At 43.1% G+C, this 21,898-nt stretch overlaps 1 protein-coding gene across 1 annotated transcript in view; it reads left to right on the top strand.

The window, feature by feature from the left end:
- The window catches only part of TMF1 (TATA element modulatory factor 1), a 57,165-nt gene extending 55,570 nt beyond the window's left edge, over positions 1 to 1,595 (top strand). The window contains exon 17 of the mRNA XM_082265574.1: positions 1,447 to 1,595. Within this exon, the coding sequence (XP_082121700.1) occupies positions 1,447 to 1,590 (144 nt within the window). The 3' untranslated portion in view covers positions 1,591 to 1,595. The remainder of the gene's footprint in view (positions 1 to 1,446) is intronic.
- The last annotated feature ends 20,303 nt before the right edge of the window (positions 1,596 to 21,898 follow it).

The raw sequence follows: 21,898 nt of genomic DNA, 5'->3' as shown, positions 1-21,898 counted from the left end.
ATTCTAACTGTGGGGGGGGGGGGTTGGGCTTTTGAAATGATCATGGAAACATGCGATCCTATATAGCAGGATCGCATGGTCTCTGTGATCATTGCAGGGAGGACGGATGAATGGCTGTGTTTACATCAGCTGTCTGTCCTTCTCTGTCAGCGGGGAGAGATCACCGGTGTCAGGCGGCGATCGGAGCCGCCTGACACTCGCACTGGCTTCCCTGCTCACGATCGGGAGCGGGAGCATGGCGGCGGCAGGTGCTTGCTTGCCCCCTAGCTCCTCCCAGGAGAGATGACGCCTATTAACGTGATTTTGCTTGCAGCTGCCACACTGCTGACATAAATAGACCAACGGGAAGTGGTTAAAAATGTACAAAGCATATCTCTCAATCCAAACCACTAAGGCAGGCCATACACGGTTTGAATCTTGGCAGGTTCAGTATGAACCGATAGAGATGTGAGCCTTGTATGAGTAGGCTGAATGTACAACCAGCATGCTGGGTTTTCACCTCCGATTATCACTAGCAGCTGCTGTAGCTGTCGCAATGGCCTGACAGGAATGATTACCGAAAGAACACTGTTCGTGTTAATTGGGAATAAAGCTTATTTCTTTCCTGCAACTTGTGGTCGCAGGAAAGAAATTTGCTCTGTGTATGGCTGGCCTAAGTGTCATTTCTATCTTCTGCTTCGTTCCTCTGCTATCAGACTTCTGACAAGTTTTCCTGACACCAAGAAAAAAATGGTGAGGGGGAGGACACAGCCTGTGATTGACAGCCTTAGCTCTGTTCCTGTGTGTTGTGTGAAGAGGGTGTGTCCCTTCCCTCCAATCAGGTTTCAGACCTCTCCTCACTAATGTATCTTCACCTCCCCGCCCCCTGCTTTTCAGAGCTTGTGTGATCCTGTGTAAAACCTGCACTTTGAATGGATGTAGGGGACAGACGGCTGTAGATAACAGTTACAATTTATGTAGGAGGATTTATTAAATCTATGTATATCACCTCGAGGCCAGTCACTTCACTGGGTAAATGTGATGCTTTACAACCACTTTAACTGACCAGTGGAAGAAAGATCTGTATACGTAACATGTTTTCAGGCCACTCGGTCTGGTCACATGATCTACCCTGTGTCAGCAAGTGCAGGCTACCAGAGAGAGGAGAGAGCTCTCGGCAATGGCTGGAATGCCTGGGAGCAGTGAGGTCACCCATAGGTTTACTATGACCCATCCTCTCCCTGAATCCGCCACTAGCTGGGGAGCCGAATCACATGACCGGATTAGACCGGCCTGAAAATCGGTATACAGATCTTTACAGAAACATACAGATCTATACTGATCTTTGTTCCACAGGTTAGTTATTAGGTGTTGGGAAGTGGGAGGGAGCAGTTTAAGTGTTAGCGGAGTATATCTTGGAATAATACTTTATATGGCAGCACAGTAATCTTTTGTCTCTTGTTACAGGACTTGGACCAGAGATACAACACCATACTGCAGATGTACGGTGAAAAGGCCGAGGAGGCAGAGGAACTACGCTTAGATTTAGAAGATGTAAAAAATATGTATAAGACTCAAATCGATGAACTTTTAAAGCAAAGGATAAATTAATTTTTTTTGAAAATTAAGGCTAACAAAAATCCACGTTCGTAGGCTGACAAAAATATGAATATGTTTAATATGTAATTACCTTGTAAAAATACTTAGTGTACATTAGGAATGTTTTATTCTCCGCATGTTTATATTGACCTTCTGCCTTGTAGCGTTTGCTTAAAGAGCACTTTCCTCTAGGACAGATTTCTCTGTTTTGGGTGCAATGGGGTCAGGGTTGATCTCCACCCGGATCTTCTTTGTTGGTCAGCAGGGAAATCCCTACTCACACTTGGCATCGCCTTGACAGTATGAGAGTACAGCTTAGTAGCCAAGCTACTTGTGTTACAGGCCTGTCACCATATATTCTTATAGAGCACCCACTAGGGGGCAGGCTTGGCCTTCCAAATGCTGTGGCAGAGACCCAGACAGAACTAAAAACCTGTTGGGGTCAGAGTTTGCTTCATACCACCCAAAATAGAGAAATTCGGCTGCTCTTTAAGTTAAATTATTTGTGTAATATTTAAACTTACTTTGAATTCAGTAAGATATTTTTTTTTTAAAAAAAGATTGGTTAAACTAATTGCTTATATTTTATTGACCATAAATAATGTTTCTGCTTGGAGAAAGTACGGTTCCCTTGTAAATGTGTAGATCAGGCCGATTAATATTACTGTTATTTTATATTTTATTTTCTATCAGCATCACTTGCACTCTAAGGGTCCATGCCCACTGGGCTTAAAAAAACGCTGCTTCTACAGTTTTGCGTTTTTGCCTGTAGAAGCAGCTTAATGTTACTCTGTGTGTCCATGCACATTAGGATACTTACAGGCATATTTAAAGCTCAGCATTTAGAGACCGAAAAAAGAAAAACTCTTCTGGTTTGTGTTTGAGAGGAGTTTTCTGGCAGAAGAAAAATGCTAAACACTCCTAAAACCATGTGCAAACATTTTTTTCTGCCAAAAAGAATTTTTATGCCCAGTGTGCATGGACCCTTATTTCCAAAGACGACAGTCATTTTAGTGTTGATTTGGTAACTTATTTATGGGAAATCAAAGCAAAGGGGGCATTTATTTTCTGTTGAGACTTACAAAGTGGTATAAAGCTGAAACCACAAACATGGTAAAATATCTCTTGAGAATAAAAAAAAAAAAAAAAATTGAAAATAAGAATTATTGCGTATTGTGACTGTTCTATTTGCATCACACTGAATGAAAGTTTATTTATATTTATTTATTTTTGTATATAGATTTGATGTACTAAGACTAGACATGCATGCTTACACAATGGGCAAAAGTGAGAGAAATCAATCGATTTTCCCCATCCACACTAAACCAGTGTTTTCAACCTTTTTTGTGCAAAGGCACACTTTTTTCATGAAAAAAATCACGAGGCACACCACCATTAGAAAATGTTAAAAAAATTTGACTCTGTGCCTATACTGACTATATATAAAGTAATTCTCTTGAATAGGAATCAAAGAAATTATTTTATAATTACTTTATTATGAAATAATAAAGTATTTTATAATTTTTCATATTTCTGTTTACTTACTCAGTGCGAAACCTACTTACTTAGTGCGAAACCTGGGCTTGTTTGGCTCAACACAACACAAAGCTGATATTCTGGCTGGGACCATAGCACTGTTAGATAGCTTTTCACCACACACCACGCACAGTGGAGTTGGTTTGTTTGCATCTCTGGTGAAAGTAAATCCAAATGAAATATAGCTTTGGCTATATTGCCTTGTGCCAGAGAATTTGCTTGAGCTTAACCATCTTTGCTTTCTTTTGATCCCCACTCATACTTGGGCTCTCATCTGGCTCTGAATTTTGTTCAGAGTCCAGTTCTTTCCTTTTCAAAAACTTGTCCATCACTGCAGTATCTCACTGTCACTCAGTACTTACTGCGCTTGTCTCCTCCAGATAGCCGCTGTCCGTCACACTCAGCACTCTTCTGCGCATGTCTCCATCCAGATCCATCAGTCAGCGCTCTTCTGCTCATGTCTCATCCAGATCCATCGGCGCTCTTCTGCTCATCGGCGATCTACTGCGATGTCTCCTCCTGTCCTCCTCCTGTCAGTGTAACAGTGACACCGGAGCTATTTATAGTCCTTAACATGCGCTTCGGATTAAATTGGAATTTTTCCCACGGCACACCAGGCAATATCTCACGGCACACTAGTGTGCCGCGGCACAGTGGTTGAAAAACACTGCACTAAACAGTGTGGATGGAGGAATCTCCACTGCTGGCTGTTGTACTCCAAAAGGTGCAGCACTTGATATAAGATGTAATCAATGTTTGGCTGACAATTTTCCACTTGCCTCCTTCGATTTTGAAATTGTCTTTTTCCAGACCAAGTGGTGATGACAGGGCCTTCCATGTCTGAATCAACCAAAATTCCAGCCGTGTACAGCCAGCCTTAAACTTCAGTTTAAACTTTTTTTTATTAGTTTTGGATAGAGTTGGGATGATTTTGTTTCTTTCATGTGTTGAATGCTGTGTGTGTCCCTGTTTGATTTATTCTCATTTCCTCTGTAGTCACCTCGGCAGGAAGTGATACCAACAGGGAGAGACAGTTAAAAGAGAGAAATTTCCTCAACAGTGCAACAGACATCTTTCTTCATTCATTCACATAATTTTTCACTTCATTCTTCAGCTATCATTCTGCCTTTCTTTGTGATTATCATATATAAATGTTTGTTTAATTCATGGTTACTGTTGAACTTTGTTTCAGCACTGATGGAGCGGGAGGAAGTTTGGCCCCTGAAACGCATTGACTACCACTTGTCTTCTTGCATCAAATTATTGGTGTAAAATGTTATGGACTCATAAGATAAACGCTTGGCACTCTGTTCTAAGTTTTCATGTGGATTACTCAATCCGGAGGACCCCTTGCCTTGTAGAGCTGCCTAGGTTATTTCACCAAATCTCGCCATTACAATAAATTTGATGGATGACAGATCGGAGTCCAGCAACTCATATCTACCTTTTCTTTACTTTTACCTTAACCAGGCCATTGTTCTCGTGTCCCTTTGTCCTGCTCTGGTTTATTAAAAGGAGTTTTTCATCTATTATCTGCATGTGTTTTGGATTGAGGAAATACTACTTTCCTTTTTGCTGTTTCAGACAGGTCCAGAAAGGATGTCCAAGCTCCTTCCACCATTTATAAGTAACTTGGAAAGACCCTCAGTCAGGATTAAGGTATCAAAGCTCAGGTTTTCCCCTTTACGGTCTTCTCCGCAGGATAGAGGTGGAAGGCATTCCGGTCATTCTGGTGGCTCCAGACTGGCCTTGCCGGTCTTGGTACGCAGACCTGGTTGGTCGCCGATGCTCCTTGAAGACTTCCTCTCCGAGAAGATCTGCTGTCTCAAGGCCCGATCTTCCATCCTGCTTTACAGTCGCTGGCTTTAACAGCATGGTTGTTGAAAGCCAGGTGTTGAGAGATAGAGGTCTTTCTGACTCTGTAACTCAGACGCTTTTCAAGGCTAGGAAGTCGACTACCATTAAGATTTATCATCGCACGTGGAAATTGTACGTTTCATGGTGTGAATCACTGAAGGTGCACCCTCACTTGTTTCGATCTCTAGGGTTTTGGCCTTCCTGCAGAAAGGGGTTGAACAGCGGTTGGCTTTGGGCACTAACAAAGGCCAAGTGTCGGCTTTGGCTATATGTTTCAAACACCCGTTAGCTACGCATGCCTTGTTTCGTACCTTCATACAGGGAGATGGTCCCTGCTACCGCCGTGGGATCTCAATTTGGTGTTGCCTGTTTTTCAAAAGCCTCCTTTTGAGAACATTCGGGAGATTTCTCTGCTTTCGTTGCTTTCTTGGTGGCTATCACTTCTGCTCGCAGAGTATCTGAATTGGTGCAATAAAAACCAAAAAGTGCAGCGCTGAAATCAGTATACAATTATATAGCTGAAAAGCTCATATAAAGAAAACAAAAAAGGAGAGGGGATAATGTCCAAATGAATAGTCCCAATATTAAGTGCAGAGATGTGAATCCACGTGCAAAATAACTTTCTTCCAGTGACACCAGGGAAAAGTGTAGGAAGGGGACACCCTTGTGCTCAGGTATAACAAGCAGCTTACCGAAATTCCGTGGCTGCTCAATTTAATGAGACAGCCTCTCCCAGCTAGTAATAAACCAGTAGGTCAACCGATATCAAGCTCAGGTGCTTCGAAAGACTCCAAAAGCCGAAAGCCGTTTCCGGTGTGTTGTTAAACCGATCACATTAATATGTGGCACACTTGGAACTTCTCATATACTCCATTGAACGTAAAGCCATATGTAGAAAGAAACAGAGGCCCATAGCGTAATCCCGTAAACCAATAGGTAAATTTATTAAAAAAACTACTTACAATTTAAAAGACAAAAACAGGCATGTAGTATGTGCCGGTCATGGATCTAACCGCGGCGTCCCGCAAGTCTCCAGATCAGCATATGGATAAACGGCCGGCTTCGTTGGGGGGCGTGTGGACGTTTATGTCTGGGATCGCCAACGTTTCGTCATAAGAAAGACTTCTTCTGGGCGTGACCCCAGACGCAACACACACGCCTATGTACCCCCACACCTATGTCACATGACGGTCACCTCTGCCAATGGGTGTTCAATCCCAGGGGGGCGGGAGTAATATGTTAATAACTCGATTCCAATAGGTTAAAAGACCAAAGGAAACCGTCTGGAGATAGGTGGTACAAAACGCTAATAGGAAGTGATGATCCGTCTTCCTTAATGCCCATTCGTTCAAAAGGCAAAGGGGCAGGGAGACGGTCGTCACGTGATGCACATCACATGATGAACAGGAAGTGATGATCAGTATCCTCCGATGACTCATCGTCATCCGGGCGGAAGTGACACGCTCACGCCCATAGCTGACAGGGTAAGAGGGCGGAGGCGGAGGTGCGGTCGTCACTCCAGACACATCCCTTGTAACAGGAAGTGATGATCCTCACTGTTCAAGAGTGGTGTCAGCAGAGTATGTCAAACCCTTGTAACAGGAAGTGACGATCCTCACTGTTCAAGAATGGTGTCAGCAGAGTATGTCAAACCCTTGAAACAGGAAGTGATGATCCTCACTATTCAAGAGTGGTGTCAGCAGAGTATGTCAAACCCTTGAAACAGGAAGTGACGATCCTCACTGTTCAAAAATGGTGTCAGCAGAGTTTGTCAAACAACACCGTCGGTATTCAGGCGCCCCAGACATAAACGTCCACACGCCCCCCAACGAAGCCGGCCGTTTATCCATATGCTGATCTGGAGACTTGCGGGACGCCGCGGTTAGATCCATGACCGGCACATACTACATGCCTGTTTTTGTCTTTTAAATTGTAAGTAGTTTTTTTAATAAATTTACCTATTGGTTTACGGGATTACGCTATGGGCCTCTGTTTCTTTCTACATATGGCTTTACGTTCAATGGAGTATATGAGAAGTTCCAAGTGTGCCACATATTAATGTGATCGGTTTAACAACACACCGGAAACGGCTTTCGGCTTTTGGAGTCTTTCGAAGCACCTGAGCTTGATATCGGTTGACCTACTGGTTTATTACTAGCTGGGAGAGGCTGTCTCATTAAATTGAGCAGCCACGGAATTTCGGTAAGCTGCTTGTTATACCTGAGCACAAGGGTGTCCCCTTCCTACACTTTTCCCTGGTGTCACTGGAAGAAAGTTATTTTGCACGTGGATTCACATCTCTGCACTTAATATTGGGACTATTCATTTGGACATTATCCCCTCTCCTTTTTTGTTTTCTTTATATGAGCTTTTCAGCTATATAATTGTATACTGATTTCAGCACTGCACTTTTTGGTTTTTATTGTATTTTTTGAATCACTGTTAGTTGATTTTGTGCCAGCTGCTCACTATTGTTCTTAATCATTTGGTTTTCTGTCACATCTAGCGCGGAAATTTTTCTTCTATTTATATCTGAATTGGTGGCATTGTCACGCCGCTCACCATATCTGGTGGTACACAGACATAAAGTGGTACTTCGACCTAATCAGTCATTTCTTCCTAAGGTGGTGTCTGATTTTCATCTGAATGAAAATATTGTGCTGCCTTCACTCTGTCCTAAGCCCAAACATTCAAAGAAATTTGCCTTGTGTTCTTTGGATGTAGTTCAGGTGATCAGGGTTTACCTGGCGGCTACTGAGTCTTTTAGAAAGTCAGAAGGATCTCGTAAAGGATTGGCTGCGTCTGCTGTGACCATATCCAGATGGATCAGGCAGACAATAGTTCTTGGGTTTTACGCCATCAGGTGTCAGTGCTGCAAGTTTAGAAGGCGGCAACCTTGTCGTCTGTGCATACGTTTACAAAATTCTACAAAGTAGATGTGTTGCCATCTTCAGATGCTTCATTTCCCATAGCATGTGTAGCCAAAATCCCATTATGTTGAGTAAAAAAAGTACAATTTTTATTGCTATAAATAATGAAACCTTTCCTTATGCATCTTGGCTAAGATCTCATGTTTTTCAGGTACCATGAGCATTGTGATTATCTCATGTTTTTAGAGGCACCAACGGGTCTGTTGTAATTTCCAGTCAGAAAAACAATGCATACAGGAATGCAGACATTTTCTCCTTTATTCAATCATAGCCAGCAGGAGTAAACCTAACACATTTTGTGCTGCAACAGAGCGCTTTCTTAGTCAGTTTGTTCTTACTGGCGGTGGTGGAGTCTGTAATAACATGAAATATCCACAATGCTTCTGATAACTAGAGAATGTTATAAGATTTATGGGTAGAAACCAGCAACAACATCTGAGGATGTCAGAGGGGGTCATCTGGAGCAGACATCATACATCCAAAGAGTCTGCTGTTTTCAAAGTGGCAAGGTAGGGGAGATTTGTGGTGCAATAAGAGTCTCACCAAGAAACAACCATTAGGAATGCCTCCGATGTACATATGACAATCTATGATAAAGTGAGCTGCCACCTAGACAAAGGTAAGCCTGTGAATGTGGTGTACCTGGACTTCGCAAAGGCCTTTGACACCGTTCCCCACAAACGCTTAATGTTCAAACTAAGGAAGGTAGGTATGGACCATAAGGCGAGTACCTGGATAGAGAACTGGCTACAGGGGAGGTTGCAAAGGGTGGTGATTAATGGGGAGTACTCGGATTGGGCGGGTGTAGAAAGCGGGGTCCCCCAGGGTTCTGTCCTGGGGCCAATCCTGTTTCATTTATTCATAAATGATCTAGAGGAGGGGATATCGAGTAAAATCTCAGTATTTGCGGATGATACTAAACTAAGCAGGCCAATATCTTCTATGCAGGATGTGGAAACCTTACAAGCGGACCTGAACAAAATAATGGGGTGGGCAACTACATGGCAGATGAGGTTTAATGTTGAAAAATGTAAAATAATGCACCTGGGTGCCAGAAACCAGAAAGCAAGCTACTCACTAGGGGGGGAACCTCTGGGTGAGTCTAGGATGGAAAAAGACTTGGGGGTACTGGTAGACAACAGGCTTGGCAGTGGCATGCAATGCCAAGCCGCTGCAAGCAAAGCCAACAGAATACTGGGATGTATGAAAAAGGGGATTCACTCCAGAAATAAAGAGATTATTCTCCCACTCTACAAGACTCTGGTCTGACCACATCTGGAGTATGCTGTCCAGTTCTGGGCACCGGTCCTCAGGAAGGATGTGCTGGAACTGGAGAAAGTCCAGAGAAGGGCAACAAAAATAATTAGGGGAATGGAGGGCATTGGCTATGAGGAAAGACTACAAGCACTGAACTTATTCTCTATGGAGAAGAGACGATTGAGGGGGATATGATATCAATGTACAAATATTGTACTGGAAACCCTAGCATATGGAAAAACCTATTCAGAGAAAGGGAATACAATAAGACACGTGACCACTCACTAAAACTAGAGGAAAGGCGGTTTAACCTTAAAATACGCAGGGGGTTCTTCACTGTCAGAGCAGTAAGGATGTGGACTTCTCTTCCGCAAACAGTCGTATCAGCAGGGAGCATTGATAGTTTCAAAAAACTTTTAGATGGGCACCTTAACCACTTGCCGACCAGTCACGTTGACTGTACTGCGGCAAAGTGGCTCGTTATCGTCTGGCGACGTAGACCTAAACCAGACATTCCCCTCTCTCAGCGGCGCGCTCCCGCTGTATTCAGTTACAGCGGGAGTGGGGCCAGGGTAGGAGCGGCGGTGATCACCGCTGCTCTTCCCCGATCATCGGGGAATCGAGTGTGGAGATCCGCCCGCTTGTGTAAACAAAGCGGGCGGATCTTCTAAGTGACAGACAGGGTCAGATTGCAGGGTTCAGCATAGCTGAACCTGCGATCTGTCCCTGTGTCACTCAGTCACCTCCCCCCACACACGTTAGTAAGCACCAGGCATACATTAACCCCTTCCCTGCCAGTGTCATGTTTACAGTAACCGTGCATATGTATAGCACTGATTACTGTATTAATGTCACTGGTACCCCCAAAAGTGTCAAAAATGTCGCAGTCCCGCAAAAAAAAATCGCAGATCGCCGCCATTACTCGTTAAAAAAAAAAAACACCAAAAGTGACAGAAATCTTTCCCTTAGTTAGTAAACGCAATCAAAATACGCTTATTGCAATTTTTTTTTTTTTTTACCAAAAATATGTAGCAGAAAACAAATTGGCCTAAAATGATAAAAAATTTTGATTTTTACAATTTTTTGGGGGGGGGGAATTTCATATAAAAAAAAATGTGAAAAATATTGTTATTTTTTCAAAATTGTCGCCCTTTTTTTGTTTATAGCGCAAAAAGTAAAAATCGGACAGGTGATCAAATATCACCAAAAGAAAGCTCTGTTTGTGGAAAAAAAAGGACGTAAATTTCGTTTGGGTATGGTGTTGCATGACCGCGCAATTGTCAGTTAAAGTCGCACAGTGCCAAATCGCAAAAAGTGGCCTGGATGTAAGACAGCAAAATCCTCCGGTGGTAAAGTGGTTAAAGACCACAACATACAGGGGTATACAATGTACAGTTAACAGCAAACACACACATCATAGGTTGAAGAACTAAATGGACTGGTGTCTTTTTTTCAACCTCACTAACTATGTAACTATGCGCCCATTCAACAGATTAAAAAAATAAATAAATCTTAAAGTGTCCCTAAAATCCCATCCTAAAAAAAACAGTATTACAAGCTGTTCATACTCAGTCACTATGAGATTCATTTTCTTTTCAATTTGTGCTCTGCAAAAAACCTGGTTGATCCTACTGCTCTCTATTTCCACCTTCTGTCCATGTACCCAATTTAGCTAGGGCTTAGACGTGTGGTTCGTTTTTGTTCTAAATCAAAATTTGGACAGAGTTTTTGTTGGAAATTCGGATGTATCCGAATTACAATAGTAACGAATTTAAACGAATCCGAAATAATGAAATTATCTAAACATTTTCAAATTAGAATAGTTTTCTAATTTGATTTGAATTCAAATTTCCAAATGGAAAAAAATAGAATAGAAAATTAAGGAATAGAAAAGAACATAATAGAGTAGACAAGAATAGAAAAACAATTAAATAGAAAATAAAGGAACAGAATATAGAAAATAAAAGAATAGCATAGAAAAGAATAAGTTAAACAAAATAGAATAGAAAATAAATGAACAGAATAAAATAGAATAGAAAATAAGGGAAAAAGAAATTAAAAGAATAAAATAGAATACAACCATCTTCTGAAATTCAAATTTCAAATAGAATAAATTTAAATTAGAATAGAATAGGAAAGAATAGAATAGAAAAACAAAGGAATAGAATAAAATATTTGAATAGAATGAATTTGAATAAAATAGAAAAGAATAGAATATAATAGAAAACAATAGAATAGCAAAAAAAAAAATAGAATAGAAAGAATAACCATCTTCCAAAATTCGAATTTTGAATAGAATAAATTTGAATTCAAATGGAATGCAATTCTAATTTTCCAAATTCAGTCGAATTGAGTTCAATTTGTCCGAATTTGGAAAATTTGCATCAAATTCAAATAAACTAAACAAATTCCAAAAACGAATTAAATGAATTTAACTAAACTCATTTATGTAGAGAACGAAACAGAATCTTTTGCTCTGCACGTGTCTTCTAGGGATTTTGCGGCTGTGGTGGCAACTCTGCACATGCTCTGTTTTTAGTGAGTTTCTATTATGAGCATTTCCTCCCTATCACATCTGAGCAACCCATGTGACTGTAGAGTCACACATGTGGGTTTATACACAGTGGTAAATGAGCAATAAATTAAATGTAAACACTCGCGCCAAAAGCTTACACCAATATGTGAAAAACCTAATATAAGGGAATTGCTGCTGCTCCACGTCCCACAAGCCTGCCTGGAATGGCAGATATATCTACAATTCAAGCAGCGCAAAATGTAAGTGCGGGAGACCGCTCATTGTAGGAGTGCTCACGGCTGGGAGACCGTATTGATTTTCTGTGTGCAGCAGCATACGAGCTGGATGATGCCCATGGGGCAGTTTTTAAAGCTATATTTGTTTTAATAAAACCTGGATTTTTCATTGCAATACTGCACTATGAGGAGTCCTTGTTTCATCTGATCTGAGATTCACAGGAGTTCACCATAAGACGTATATCTGGAACAGTGGACCTAGATCCTGGAAATACCCCTTCTTGTCATAAGATAACAGGGATCCACGACTTCTGGTCAGGGCCGTCTTTAAGGCAGGGCAAAAGGGGCAGCTGCCCTTGGCCCAGTCATTGTTGTGGGGCCCAAAGCAGCTGCCCCTTGAGCCAGCACTGCCTGAAAATAGTTAAGTGGATTTGGGAGGGTCCAAGAAAATGTTTGCCCAGGGTCCAATCCATAATAAAGACGGCCCTGCTTCTGGTGAGTCTTTATTTCTTCCATACCCTGAAGGTGATTGGAAGAATCCTGAAGAATAGAAAAGCCAGATTAGACTTTGCCAAAAAAAACATTTAAAAAAAGCCAGACCAGTTCTGGAAAAGCATTCTTTGGACAGATGAAACTAAGATTATTTTGTACCCGAATGACGGGAAGGAAAAAGTGTGGAGGAGGCTTGGAACAGCTAATGATCGAAAGCACACAAGGTCATCTGTAAAACATGGAGGCAGTGTGATGGCAAGGGCATGAATGGCTTCAAGTGGCACTGGGTCATTGGTTTTTATTGATGATGTGACAAAAGACAGAAGCAGCCAGATAAATTCTGCAGTGTTTAGAGATATACTGTCAGCCCAGATTCAGCCAAATGCAGCAAAGTTGTTCGGACGGCACTTCACAGTACAGATGGACAATGATCCAAAACACACTGCAAAAGCAACCCAGGGGTTTTAGAAGGAAAAGACGTGGAATATTCTGCAATGACCGAGTCAATCACCTGATCTCAACCAAATTGAGCATGCATTTCACTTGCTGAAGGCAAAACTAATGGCAGAAAGACCCACAAACAAAGAACTGAAGACAGCTGCAGTAAAGCCCCGTACACACGTAGCGATCGTCGGCCGAACGATCGGCTGTCTTTTGTCCAGGGCTGTCGTGTCTGTTGAAAACTGCAAAAGACTGCACATAAATTTTGTCGGCCAACAACAGCCGACTGCAGAAGTGATGTCATGTGATGGTTAACTTTCCTTGTCTTTTTTCTTTTCTGAGCATGCCCAGTCTTGCAAATCTGCTGTCTGTCGGCCGAAATCTGTACTGACTGGCGAACAATCGGCCGTTCTGGTGTTGGCCAACAAAAATTTTAATGCTTGCACGACAGATTCTGTTCGGCCGAAAATGCGCTGTCGGCTGTCGGAAGCTTCGTACTAACAAACCTACAATCGGCCGATCGGTCGGCGGCCGAATATTTGCGGCCGACAATCGCTACGTGTGTACGGGGCTTTAGGCAAAGCATCAGAAAGGTGGAAACCCAGTCTTTGGTAATGTCCATGGGTTCCAGACTTCAGGCAGTCATTGCCAGTAAAGGATTCTCAATAAAATATTTAAAAAATTACATTTTATTTACGATTATATTAATTTTTCCAATTACATTTGAGCCCCTAAAATAGGGGGACTGTATAAAAATGGATGCAGTTCCTAAAATTTGGACTTGATATTTCTGTTCAACACCTTGAATTAAAGCTAGAATTCTGCACTTCAAATTCATTTGGACCTAACTGTATGTATGTGTATGTGTATGTATATATATATATATATATATACACACACATATACACAGCTGCATCTCATAAAATTAGAATATCATCAATGAGTTCATTTATTTCAGTAATTCAATTCAAAAAGTGAAACATATATTTTATATAGATGCGTAAGGCTCCTTTCACACGAATGATCCAACCAGATCCACCTGTCAGCTTTAGGCGGATCTGATCGGATCCTCCATGCATCCCCATGGAGCAGCGGATGTCAGCGGAGACATCTCCGCTGACACCCGCATCTGATCCTGTCGGTATAACCCTATTTTCCATCCGTCCAGGGGATCGGATGACAACGGACAGGCGGTCCGTTCTCATCCGATTTCCCCCATAGAGAGCAGTGGGGATCTGACACCTCCCTCTCCTTACACAGAGCAGAAACTGAGCTGTCACCTGCCTGCTCAGCGGGGACCAGTGTATCAATCCACTGCTGAGCAGCACGGAGTCCGCCTACGGAGGCGGACCATGTGAAAGGACCCTTAGAGAGAGTGAGAGCGATAACACCAAATTTAACACACCTGCTCCCCATTAACTCCTAAAACCTTGTAACACTGAGTCATGTGACCCCGGGGAAGGAAAATGGCTAATTGGGCCCAATTTGGACATTTCACTTAGGGGTGTACTCATTTTTGTTGCCAGCAGTTTAGAGTGTTGAGTTATTTTGAGGGGACAGCAAATTTACACTGTTATACAAGCTGTAAACTCACTACTTTACATTGTAACAAAGTGTCATTTCTTCAGTGTTGTCACATGAAAAGATATAATAAAATATTTTCAAAAATGTGAGGGGTGTACTCACTTTTGTGAGATACTATATATATATATATATATATAGCTGTGAATCTGCCATTCACAGACCATTCACTACAGGTAAATCTTCCCAATGCATGTGTTTTAATTGAGTTCATGCACATGGGCACCTGGGGCCCTATGATGTAAAATATGGGAATATTTCCTCACCCAGGGGCCATAAGAAATTAAATGTGTACAGCCGGCCATGAGAAATTACAGGATGTGGCAGTACAGGTGTATATGCTGGTAGTTGCGTAAACATGTGAATGTGTAGATGTGCGACCCTGGACACAGACACTACCGATGGATACCCATGTACTGCTGCATCCTGTAATTGATTTCTGTAGACAGCTGTACATAGCAGCTGTGGCTTCCAGGCAGGGAAATACACCCAAGTTTGACACCATATGACCCCAGGTGCCCATGACGCCAATGAAACTGATTGATTCACCATCAGTGGATGTTTTATGTAAGTTACATTCTCTGCTTTATACTATATGGCCCATTGCCTCATTTTTGGATTTTTACATTTTTTTTGACAATGATCTGCAGATTTTGCTAATGCACAACAACCAATAGTGCGTCTCAACTAAACAGAGCAGGACCTAATCATAAAACAGCAGCTTATACATAACAGCAGGGGCGAATGGCACATCATCTGTTGTACAGCTCCATTACTAATCCCCAGCAGCTGGAGAGCCCCTTGGTACTTACATCTGCTGCAGTACTGGAATGTACTGGAATGTAATATGTCACCTCACCCCTAGTGTGGCATTTCCCAGTACCCATCTACAGCTGCCAGCACCAGGGAGAAATAATTTCATCTAAAAGAATAGCAATCTTTAGCATTAATAGGTTTATAGATTTTTTTTTAATCAAATTAGGTTTTTATTGAAAAGAGAAGTGTACAAACAAGATTACAGACATATGTGCACAGCACATCCCGGACAGCCTCCCAAGTTGTACACACATCCCAGGACAGCAGCAAATAGTGTATACCATAAGCATTATTACAGTCAAAGTTGCAAAAGTTAGTATAATTGCATAATAAGTAATCACCGGCAGAGATGGATAAACCTATCACCCCATTACTACCAATACATACGCTAGTGAATTATCCTATCAAGGGGACACAGCTCATCCGATGATTAACCTATCCATTACCAATTTTCGTGGACTCAAGCCTGGAGTATCCAGCCAAGGGCCCCAGAGGTTTTCAAAATTGCGAGGGCATCCCCTATGCTGATAGATACATTTTTCCAGTCCAAGGGTCCTTTCACATGAGCGGTGTGCTCAGCGGTCTCCGTTTTGCTCAGCGGGGATTGATCCACTGATCCCCGCTGAGCAGGCGGATGACAGCTCCGCCTCCGCTTACTTTGCAGAGATGGAGCTGTCAGATCCCCGCTCTCCTCTAGGCGGTCCATTTTCATCGGATCCTCCAGACGAAAGGAAAATAGGGTTTCTATCCATCTGGATTTCACGGACAGGATCGGATCGGATAGCAGCGGGTGTCAGCGGACATGTCTCTGCTGACATCCGCTGCTCCATAGAGGTACATAGAGCATCCGATCAGGTCCCCCTGAAAAACTGATAGGCAGACCTGATCGGAAAGCCCGTGTGAAAGGGGCCTTGGATTTGAACCCGTACATTGCACCCACTCCTTGTGGGATGGGGGATCAGTAGACTTCCAGTATCTAAGTATGACCTTTCTAGCTTGGAAAAGAGCCTTTGCCACTACTTCTCCACTATGAACATCAAGTTGGAAATTGTCCAAAATACCCAGAAGACATGGCTTGGGGTCTAGTGGTATAGAGATCTGAAATATCATATTTATTGTTTGCAATACTCCTGCCCAATAGGCGTATATCTTGGGGCAACGCCAAGTCAGATGGATCAAGTCCCCATGATTCCTGGAGCATTTACCGCAGGTGGGGATGTATCTAAGATGCCCATTTTGTGCAACCAAACAGGGATATAGTGAGCTCTCAACAGTATATATATATAATTGTATGAGCCTTTGTGCTACATTAACCACTTAGCGACCGCCCAAGTACATTTACTGCGGCAGGGCGGCCGCTCTGAGCCAGATCACGTACTGACACTTCTGAGTCTGGGGCATGCACGCGCCACCGGCGGCTTTCTCCCGATGTGACTGGACACAGCAGGAGCAAATCAGCGGGTCCGGCGGACTCTATGTCTGCTGGGCCCTGCTGATCATTCAGGACACAAACAGCCTATGTAAACAAGGCAGATTGTTACTCTTCAGAACATGTCATGAAGTGACACTCCCCATATCAGGTTTAAACAGTAAAGGTGACAGTGATGGCGAACCTGGGCACCCCAGATGTTTTGGAACTACATTTCCCATGATGCTCATGCACTCTGCAGTGGAGTTGAGTATCATGGGAAATGTAGTTCCAAAACATATGGGGTGCCAAGGTTGCCCATCACTGCTCTATGACCATCAATGTAGATCCAACAGGACTGGATGTAGCATAATCCACAAAAAAACAACTTGATTTTGGGTGTTGTTTAGTAGGGTGTTTGAATGGATCTTGTAATAACTGTCACAGACGCCCCATGTAATCTTCTTTTAATTGCCGGTGTCCTGCCGAAAGTTCCAACTTGCCGAGATCTCCAACCCATGCCACTTTCGGCAGAACACCGGGTTTCAGAGAATAGATTCACAAGAGGCTTTCCATGTGCAGACCGAGGTGTACAGGCAGAGCACACCATGGACACCTCCTCTATTTCTACCTTCTTCTTACTGAGAATGACTTTGTAACAATATACAGTAAAACCTTGGTTTGAGAGCGCTTTGCAAGACAAGCACATTTTTTAAATAAATTTTGACTTGATATACAAGCGATGTCTTGATATACAAGTAGCGTCATATATAAAAAAGAAGAGAGGAGCCTCTAAAGTGTAGCAATATGGTTACATTTAATGAAGGTTCAATATTTAGCAACTCACATGGTTGATGATTAAAACAGGCACATCTAAGAATGCAGGCATCTGGGGTAAAACTATCCACATAGACCATCCTCTGCACAGCCATCTTCATCATCCCTTCCCCGCTGCACTCCACGAGTGTTTCAAATCCTCACTTTCAGATCACTCTACTGCAGGCTATTCTTCCCGGTCACGATTGCAGACTGACAGTGGTGAGAGTCGGTGGTTCAGAAGATGGTCTATGTCGACAGCTTTAACCCGGATGCCTGCATACTTAGGTGTGCCTCTATAATCATCAACCATGTGAGTTGCTAAATGTTGAACCTTCATTAAATGTAACCATATTGCTACATTTAGAGACGCCTCTCATCTCTCTTATATTCTGTAACTCTGCTAGATTTTGCTTCTAATCCCCTTGGGAAGGCTGCATATTGTGGATGGACATTTTATGGTTACACAACCTATCACATTGCTATAATCTTTGTATATAGACTATAAACTGAAGGACTTGTGGAACGGATCATCTGAGTTTCCATTATTTCTTATGGGGAAATTCGCTTTGATATAAGAGTGCTTTGGATTACAAGCATGTTTCCAGAACAAATTATGCTCACAATCTAAGGTTTTACTGTACATCATTTGTGACAATAATATTATTACATCATATTGTGACTAGTGTAACCTTAGATCTGTATGTTATGGGGTGGATTTGTTACAACACATTCAAAGTAGTACCGTGCATCCTCATGAACAAGCAAATTGGAATTTCTGGGAATTGACTTTGTACAGTATGTATGTACTCAAGATGTGCGTAAGGGATTATGCAGAGGCAACAGTGATGTATATACAAGGAATTTACTAACCAGAATGTCTTGCTATGGAATGTACACTCCCGTCAGACGGTATGCCATGACTATATTAAAAATATATGTAAAGATAAATCTATGCGCTACCAAATGGAGAGAAGGGAACAGAAACGAGGAGGCGACAGAGGTAGATCAATGGAGCACCAGAAATCTGCAGCTAATTTTGTAGTGTCACCACATACAACAAGGTAAAAAAAGAAGTAAAAAAATCAGCGCAGATACTCTAAAATCGGTGAAGCATAAATATATGTGTAAAAGTGAATAATAAAAATGCTCAATAGTAATAGATACTATAAAATCATCAATCTTCAAACAATAAATAAAAAGGTGCTTGAGTGCCAAAGTGAAAGTCACAAACAATACTGAATATGTAGTATAGTGATCTAGGAGTTGATAATAGAATATACTGAATAAATAGCAACTGGGTGAGTATCCTGTGCAAAGTGAACACTGTGAAGGAATCAGTTGTAAAAAGTACTGATCCAAAATTCAGCTGGAGAAAAGGGAAAAAATTAAATTGTAAAGTGCCCTATGAAGAGTGAACCAATACAACTCTTCAGTAGTATAACCAAGTGAATCAATAGGAAGTGACGAAAGTGATCATCATAACAAGAAATTAAAGGTGCTGAAACAAGTGAAAGAAAATAAAAATGAAGTGCCCTATGAAGAGTAAACCACTAAAACTCTTTAGTAACACAGAAAATAAACACAGAGGGCGTACATAGATGTCCTCCCATTCTTGTGCTGCCCATGTGCCCCAGGGGATGCATGGGTGGCGGGCTCTATGCAGGGGTGTATTTTGGTTTTGTGCTACCCTAGGCAAGACTGTAAATTTGCCCCACTCCTTCCTTTTTAACGGATGTGACTCCCTCCAAATTTTAAGAACTACAATTCCCAGCGTGAACCCCTGAGATCTCACGAGAGTGGTGGGAGAGAGAGGGGGGTGGGTGAGGGAGGGAGGGAGAGAGAGGGGGGTGGGCGAGAGAGAGGGGGGTGGGCGAGAGAGGGGGGTGGGTGAGAGAGGGAGGGAGAGAGGGGGTTGGTGAGGGAGAGAGGGAGGGGTGAGAGAGAGAGAGAAAGGGGGGATGAGAGAGAGGGGGGTTAGAGAGAAAGAGAGAGGGGAGGATGAGAGAGAGGGGGGGTAATGAGAGTATGAGAGAGAGAGAGAGGGGGGGGTGAGAGAGAGAGGGGGGATGAGAGAGGGTGAGAGAGAGAGAATAGGAGGGGTGAGAAGGAGAGGAGGGGATGAGAGAGGCGGCTCTACCAACCAGTGGCCAATGGAGTCTCAGGTGGAGGGGGGGGGCAGCTGTTTTTGCTGCCCCCCCTGCAAAGTGCTGCCCTAGGCCTGGGCCTTGTCGGCCTAGGCCAAAATACAGCACTGGCTCTATGATCACTTAGTCCTTGGGACTCGGCTGATCACTGATCAGGGTAAAGGGCCAATTACAGCAGCCCTTTATCACATGATCAGCTGTCAGCCAATGACAGCTGATCGCGGAAGTAAACAGAAGCCGATTATTGGCTTTTTTTTCCCCTCGCGCTGTCAGCGTGAAGAAAAGGAGAAAGACGTTAACTGGCTTCTGTTAGAGGGACATCGGTCCCCTTAGTGCCCACCATTGCTGCTAATCAGTGCCCACCAGTACTGCTAATCAGTGCCCATCACTGTCTCTTCATCAGTGTCACTTCAGTGCTGCCTATCAGTGCCCATCTGTGCCACCTCTACTTGCCACCCATTAGTGCTACCTATGAGTGCCTCCTGATCAGTGCCTACCAGTGCCGCCTCATCAGTGCCACCTATCTGTGCCCATCAGTGCAGCCTATTAGAGCCCATTAGTGAAGGAGAAAAATTACCTGTTTGCAAAAAACAAGATATGAAAAACATTTTGTTTTTTTCAAAAATGTTGGTCTTTTTTTTGTTTGTTTAGCAAAAAATAAAAACCCCAATGGTGAATAAATACCACCAAATAAAAGCTTTATTTTGTGTGAAAAAAATAATAAAAATGTCATTTCGGTAAAGTGTTTCAAAGGGTGACAGCGTTGGAAGATGAAAATTGGCCTACCCAGTGGGCAAGTGGTTAAATGAAAAATTCACCTGCCCAAAAAAAACAATGCATATTTTTTGCAGGTAACACAAGTGAAAGGAAACGACACTACCAAATTTTGGGTTGATATCAGAACACTATTTGAGGGAACATTTTTCAATGGGGACACTATTTCTAGGTAATCTCTGACTTTGGAGGGATATGCCCTCACTTCCTGGCTTGGCTATGGGACAGGAAGTGAAGAGAAATCTCCACAATGGGACACAGATGGCAAAGAAAGCAAAACAAAACAAAACAAAAAAAAAAATAAAACCCAACAGGGCTTAGAAATAACTCACCCTTTATTCAAAATAAAAAAGTGTTTTTTTTTTAATACTTTTTTTTGGTCTAAGTATTGAAGGAAAAGAAGAAAAATTTAAGACATTATCAGCAATAGAAAGCTTGGATTGCATGCAGTGTAAGTATGGCTGTGTTATGTGATAACACAGTTATCTCTGAATAAACAGATGCATAGCAGACATGTAGGCGTGGTGTTGGGGGTGTATAGGGGTGTTGGGGGTGTATAGGGGTGTCAGCGGGTGTATAGTGGTGTTGGGGGGTGTCAGTGGGTGTATAGGGGTGTCAGTGGGTGTATAGGGATGTGGTGGTGTACAGGGGTGTCGGGGGTATATAGGGGTGTATAGGGTTGTCGGTGGGTGTATAGGGGTTTCGGGGGGTGTAGAGGGGTGTATAGGGGTGTATGGGGGTGTAGAGGGGTGTATAGGGGTGTCGGTGGGTGTATAGGGGTGTCGGTGGGTGTATAGGGGGTGTATAGGGTTGTCGGTGGGTGTATAGGGGGTGTCAATGGGTGTATAGGTTTGTCAGTGGGTGTATAGGGGTGTTGGGGGTGTATAGGGTTGTTGGTGGGTGTATAGGGTTGTTGGTGGGGGTATAGGGGGTGTATAGGGGTGTCGGTGGGTGTATAGGGGTGTCGGTGGGTGTATAGGGGGTGTATAGGGTTGTCGGTGGGTGTATAGGGGTGTCGGTGGGTGTATAGGGGGTGTATAGGGGTGTCAGTGGGTGTATAGGGGTGTCAGTGGGTGTATAGGGTTGTCGGTGGGTGTCAATGGGTGTATAGGGTTGTCAGTGGGTGTATAGGGGTGTTGGGCGGTGTATAGGGTTGTCGGTGGGTGTATAGAGGTGTCGGTGGGTGTATAGGGGTGTCGGTGGGTGTATAGAGGTGTCGGTGGGTGTATAGGGGTGTCGGTGAGTGTATAGGGGGTGTATAGGGGTGTCGGTGAGTGTATAGGGGTGTCAGGGGGTGTATAGGGGTGTCGGGGGGTGTATAGGGTGTCGGGGGGTGTATAGGGGTGTCGGTGGGTGTATAGGGTGTCGGTGGGTGTATAGGGTTGTCGGTGGGTGTATAGGTTGTCGGTGGGTGTATAGGGTGTTGGGGGGTGTATAGGGGTGTCGGTGGGTGTATAGGGTGTCGGGGGGTGAATAGTGGGTGTATAGGGTGTTGGGGGGTGTATAGGGGTTGT

This window comes from Pelophylax lessonae (assembly GCF_965119305.1).
Source record: "Pelophylax lessonae genome assembly, chromosome: 8".
Classification (NCBI taxonomy): Eukaryota; Metazoa; Chordata; class Amphibia; order Anura; family Ranidae; genus Pelophylax; species Pelophylax lessonae.
This window is presented reverse-complemented; position numbering and strand designations above follow the sequence as displayed.